This window comes from Cibotium barometz, chromosome 12 (genome assembly GCF_041138505.1).
Source record: "Cibotium barometz isolate CiBa-2024 chromosome 12, ASM4113850v1, whole genome shotgun sequence".
Taxonomy (NCBI): Eukaryota; Viridiplantae; Streptophyta; class Polypodiopsida; order Cyatheales; family Cibotiaceae; genus Cibotium; species Cibotium barometz.
The window spans coordinates 35,859,512-35,865,511 of NC_141057.1; the positions used below are offsets into that span (position 1 = coordinate 35,859,512).

General features: G+C 39.9%; 1 protein-coding gene across 5 annotated transcripts in view; it reads right to left on the reverse strand.

Annotated features, from left to right (window-relative positions):
* The window catches only part of LOC147633358 (uncharacterized), a 29,839-nt gene extending 24,991 nt beyond the window's left edge, over positions 1-4,848 (reverse strand). For 3 of the 5 annotated variants that reach the window (XM_086806424.1, XM_086806422.1, XM_086806426.1), the window contains exons 1-2: positions 2,595-2,866; positions 1,791-1,931 (exon numbers count right to left, since the gene is read on the reverse strand). In XM_086806424.1, coding sequence (XP_086662550.1) covers positions 1,791-1,931; positions 2,595-2,672 — 219 coding nt within the window. In that variant the 5' untranslated portion in view covers positions 2,673-2,866. Of the gene's footprint in view, positions 1-1,790; positions 1,932-2,594; positions 2,867-4,049 lie in introns of those variants that run through there. The other 2 variants (XM_086806425.1, XM_086806423.1) reach the window with 1 other exon arrangement.
* Between the last annotated feature and the right edge of the window lie 1,152 nt (positions 4,849-6,000).

Sequence of the window (6,000 nt, forward strand, 5' to 3'; positions counted from 1 at the left end):
CTAGAGGAAGCATTTGGTTTATTGTTTAATTTAAGGAGAGTTTACGTTGCAACCCGGTAGATAAATTTTCGTCAAAAGATTTTCTTGGAAGAATCGCCTATGCTTTCTGGGCGAGGAAAGTTTTTCCCGGGTTCGGTTTTTTTGGAAGAGCCGCCGGACTAGTCCCTTGTCCGGACATTCGTGGGCAAGGCACCCAGTGGGAAGCTCTACCGCTTTGCGCGTGAGGTTGCTACTTCCGCTGCTAGCACGCCAGAGTTCGATGCGCAGAGAGGCAAGGTTCTCACACAAACTGAAATAAGTTCTCGAAAGAAAGAACTCCAAATGAGACTAGTGATCTTAATTCAGTCCAGGGATTAGACAACATATGTGTATACAAAGAAGAACAACCTTGACCAGCATCCCAATCAAAGCATCTGGCTAAACCCGAAAAATCTTGGAAACCAAAAGTTGCTTCCAAAAACTTATGCGCATAGTGCAAATTCTTGAATAACCATGATTCAACAGTCTTGGCATAAGAATAGGCGGGTATGCTTGGAATAGCGTGAATATCTATCTGTACACACTCCTGCTATGGACATAAAACTAGAGGACCATCAAAACCTTAAGGACTGTAAGGCTGAAAAGGTACATATTGGGTATTGTCGCATAACCATCTTGTCATGCAATCTGACAATGAATCCCAACACGTAAATTTAATCTAGATACCCTCTATCAAATATCCGTGTAGTTACAATGGCAATGTGTGGTCAACTATTCCTCAATCCTACATATGTAGATAAGTCTTGCCTATCAAAGCCCAACAATGAAAACAATGGTCATTCCAAAATCTGTAGGGTATTAGGTCTATGTCTTGCATGGTACAAGCCCATGACTAACTCTTGTGTGTATGTCCACAAAATTCTTGGAGTAGAAACTCCTGTGTGTACCAAGAACAACTTCGTATACGAGCAAAACAAGATACAGTACTATCCTTCTACTATCGTTCCATATATAGCATGTGTCTGGTACAAACACATACCTCTTAACATGCAGGTTCAAATCAGGGATACGACAAAGCATGTGCATCGAGTCGTGCAAGTACACCTTTTATTCCGTACACAAGCTTTTCCTGTTTCACCTCGAGATGAGAGTCAAAATTTACTCCCAAATCTGTGAAGAACAGTCCGAACTTCTTGCCAGAAAAAGAAGAGAAGAAGTTCGAGAGGAAAAAAAAGGGTTCGTGGGAACCCACTGGCTGCTGGACTGCTCAGGGAAAAACCCTTGCTTTTTTTTCTTCTTCTTAATGGCCAGGTAAGTTCTTAACTTCGCTTTTTTTTTTTTCCAAAAAAAAAACTAGCTGCCTAAGAAAGCAACTCAACCTGCTTTCTTGGCTGCCTACCAGCGCCATAGAAAGAGGGGAATCCCGATCTGGCTGCGCCCATCTGGGTTGTCCATCATGCCTTGCCCTAGCCTGCCTGCAGGGTACTTTGACCTGCCCGCCCTGGCCACACTCTTGGGCTACCCACTGGCTGTAGGTCAACTTGACCTGGCCGAGCCTAGGCTGAACCTTCGTCCCTACCCGCAGGCTGCCCGCAATCAAAGCTGGGCTTTTGCATGTCACCTCAGCCCCCCCCCCCCAAGTTGGCTGCCATCTTTGCCGCCACTGTTCCCAGATCTGCCCGCACTCCTGGCTGCCCTGTGCGCCTTGGGCTGGCCATCCACAGGCCATGTGGAAAGGTTTTTGCATAAAACATTGTTTTAACCTCTTAATTCATCAACAATAAATATGAGATTAAAGGTTAGAAAAATACTTGTGAAGATTTCCTAGACTTTCCCTCCACTGTGACTTTGAAAACTGGGTCCTTCAAATTTGGGCTGAAATTCCTTCTCTTCAAGTTTTTGACTTCGTTGATGGTCACTGTAAGACGGCATGCCCTGTCTATATTTGTAACCTACACCCACAAACAGCAACATTTTGTTTTAATAAGGTACAACTATTTATAATCTTTGTAATTGAAAAAATGTTAAAATTATTTTTCAAAAAAAACTCGCTTTTTATAATGAAATCTAACAAAATATTATATATATGCAGCCCATCATATTTTAAGGGGGAAAAAACAGCATTGTCCTTTTGAAGCATCAGTTGAAATTTTTTTAAGAAAAGAAAAAATTTGCAAAATTAATAATTAAGCGGCATTTAAGCTCAGCATAAGTTACTCTAGCTTAAAGGTAATTGATATAAATCTAAACATCAGCTGCAAAATCTGCTTAAATTACTTAGCTCGATATGAAGCTAAACATCAGCTACAATTATTCTTTATTCTAAACTATAAATCGATAACTTGTTTTGTAATCATTCTTAAAAATACCAAAAATAATTAGAGAACATTATTGGAAAGATCGATGCCTTAAAAAACACACAAAAATTCAACCCAAACAGAATAACAAGGAAGCACATCAGCATTATTTATTCTCTGAGCGGCAGGTGCTGCAAGGTGAAAATGGAAGTCTACTGACGCTGATTAGTAAAATGATACAGATTGTAGTTAAGTGGCGCGATACAGACATAAGATTAACCAAATTTTGAGCTTCTAAATTATGATTCGTTGGCTTACACGAGCTCCATTCGATCCAGAGGCGATGGCGTTGAGGTCTACGGTGCGACCACTGCTCCCTCCTGCTGGTATATTCATCTTGGCTTTTCTACAAGAAAGGCAAAACTACGCCCGCACTAGCCTATTGTTCAATAACCCGTCACCGTCTGTCACATAATCTGGGTACTGCGAAGCAATTAGCTGGCAGGTTATCTTGTGGATTAGGTGAGATTTTTCTGTCATTAAGCACACTTGCTTGGCGAAATTAAGCAAAGTAGCTAGATGGGAACGGCGATTACTACACCGAGCACATGTGCATATATACTTGGGGAATAGTTTTTTTTTGGTCTTTTTGGTTAGTGGCCAGGTGGATTACTCCATCGTCTCGTAGCTCATAGGTCACTCGGGCCCGCATAATGGGACCCAATCGTTCTATCACTAAACTACTTGGACTTCTATCCTAAGGTGTGCCAAATTATCAAAGTGATCTATTTTATCAACGCACCGTCTCTTATTATATCAAAGTTGCCTCCCTCTGTTGCATCTTTAATATAAAAAGAACACATTTGCTCGCTCCCCCTTTGTTCCATCTACAATGTAAAGAACCAATTTGCTCACCTATATGAAGAGCTCAACCCCCAACTACACTTATTGTATTGATGAAAGTTTCATTGTTTATGAAGAACCAATTTGCACACCCCTCACCCCCCCAGCTACTATTCATGAAATTCCATCATGTATGGCACAAACTCTTGTCATATTGTGATTTAAGATTCCTTCTCTTCAGATTTTTGACAGCATTGATGGTCAATGTAAGATGGCATGCCCTGTCTGTATTTGTAATCTACACTCACAATCAGCAACATTTTGTTTTAATAAGGTACAATTCTACATAATCTTTGTAATTGAACAAATTGTCAAAATTATTGTTTCAAAAAAGCATCTCTCACTCTTTATAATGAAATCTATATATATATATATATATATATTTGCAGCCTATCAAATGATTTGCAAATTTTACAAGAAAAAAAGCAGCATTGTCCTTTTGAAGCTGCAGGTAAAATCAGTTGAAACTTTTTTAAGAAAAGAAACAACAGTTTCCAACAGGCCAAAATAATTTCCAAAAATAATAATTAAGCGACAGGCAAAATCAGCGTAAATCGAACATCAGCTGCAGCGATTCTTTATTCTAAACTATAAATCGATAACTTGTTTCGTAATCATTCTTTAAAAAAATACCAAAAAATAAGAATCGATGCCTTAAAAACCCACAAAAATTCAACCCAAGACAAAATAATAAGGAAGCACGTCAGCATTATTCTCTTGAGCAGGAGGTGCCGCAGGGTGAAATCAGCTGAAAATGGAAGTCTACTGACCCTCATTTTAGCAAAATGAAACAGACTGTAGTTAAGTGGCGCGATACAGACATAAGATTAACCAAATTTTGAGCTTCTAAATTATGATTTGTTGGCTTACACGAGCTCCATTCGATCCAGAGGCGATGGCGTTGAGGTCTACGGTGCGACCACTGCTCTCTCCTGCTGGTATATTCATCTTGGCTTTTCTACAAAAAGGCAAAACTACGCCCGCACTAGCCCATTCTGCGTGATCCGCTCAGCAAATTGAAATAAGAGAGAGTATATTTGCCTTTTCTTAAATAACCCGTCACATAATGTGGGTACTGCAAGGCAATTAGGCGGGTAATCTTGTGGATTATGTGAGATTTTTCTGTCATTAAGCAACTTGCTTGGCGAGATTAAGCAAAGCAGCTAGATGGGTACTGTGGATTAGGTGGATAATTACGGTTTTTCAGCACACCTGTGCTTGAAGAACTCTTGAAGCAGTCTAGCTGGCGCTGACTGAGGATTGGAATAATGTGAGGGCTTGGCTGCGACTGGGCAAGTGATTGAGGAGGCAATTAAGGGCTTTGATGCCAAGCATAAGCATCTATAATGAAGGAATTAAGCAAGGTGGGGTGCTGCAGATCAAGGCATATGCAGCTGACTGGGCGTTGTGGGGAGGTGAGAGATGTGGGCAGTTGGGCACTGAAGGGTTTGAAGAAGTGGAAATTGCATTACACACTGACAAGAGCCTTGACACATGTGTATATGCCAAGAGATTGTAAGTCTGGTCTCTGTATCCTCATGCTGTGCATTAGATTGGAAGGCCACCTAATCCAACCTTCTACTTTGGACTAATTTTTTTATTTAGCATTGACTTCTATCCTAAGGTATGCTCCCCCATATGCTAAGGTATGCTCCCCCATCCTCGAAGTGTTCCCTTTCATTTAAAAAAAAGGTATATCCAATTACCAAAGTGCTCTCTTTTATCAAGGTGTCTCTTATATCAAAGTTGTCTCTTTTATCAAGGTGTCTCTTATATCAAAGTTGCCTCCCTTTGTTCCATCTTTAATGTAAAGAACCCATTTGCTCACTCCCTCTGTTCCGTAATGAACCCATTTGCTTGCCTATATGAAGAGCTCATCAACCCCCAACTTGACCTACTATTCACATGAAGTTTCATCATTTATGAAGAACCAATCTTCACACCCTTGACCCCCCAACTACTATTCATGAACTTTTCATCATTGATAGCACAAACTCTTGTCATACTATGATTGGCCTGATGGTTGTCCTCAATTGAAGCATTCTTAATACAACAGTATGGGTAATGATTTATTTACATTAACTTTTTTCCATGGGAGTTGATTACAGATACATGGAAGTGCGAGCATTCTTGGTAGCCAACTATCCTTGTAACAAATCGCATGTGTTATAGATATGAGGTGGGTATAGCAATGTATGCACCTCCCTAGTTGCCATGCTTTTAAAGGAACCATGATAGTTGCGGCAGGCTATTTAGCACCAAGTGACCAATTGGGCTTGATTGCCCTTTTAGTGGCTAGAGATCACCACCACACCACATCACATCTTCTTGTCTATGTTAGTTTGATAATTACCCTCCATTAGAGCATGCTCAATACAAATACCCATATGTTGGCATTATACAAGTACTATCCATAGTTTCACATGTATGTCTCCTAGACACATAATGTAGATCATCGCCTTGTCGTGTTTGTAAACACCAAGGAGTGACAACACCAAGTTTGAATTTTTATAGTAGTGCTATTTTATGTGTGCAACATGTGGAGGTGAAAGGAAAAAGTCCACATAATAAACAGGGGGTCATTATCAAGCACAAATATGGAATTCATATATTGATTAGAGAAAATAGATTCTCTCAGCAAGTAAAAAGTATAAAGTGGTCCACTGGTTTCTCTACAAAGAAAACCCAAATAACTCCTTAGTAGAATGAGGTGGCTTGGACTAATGATGATGCTTCTCATTCATGTGTAAAATGCTTTTTTTTTTAAGAATTAAGCTTACTTTTTGAGATCAGTCAAACCTTACTATTAAGCATTTGTCTA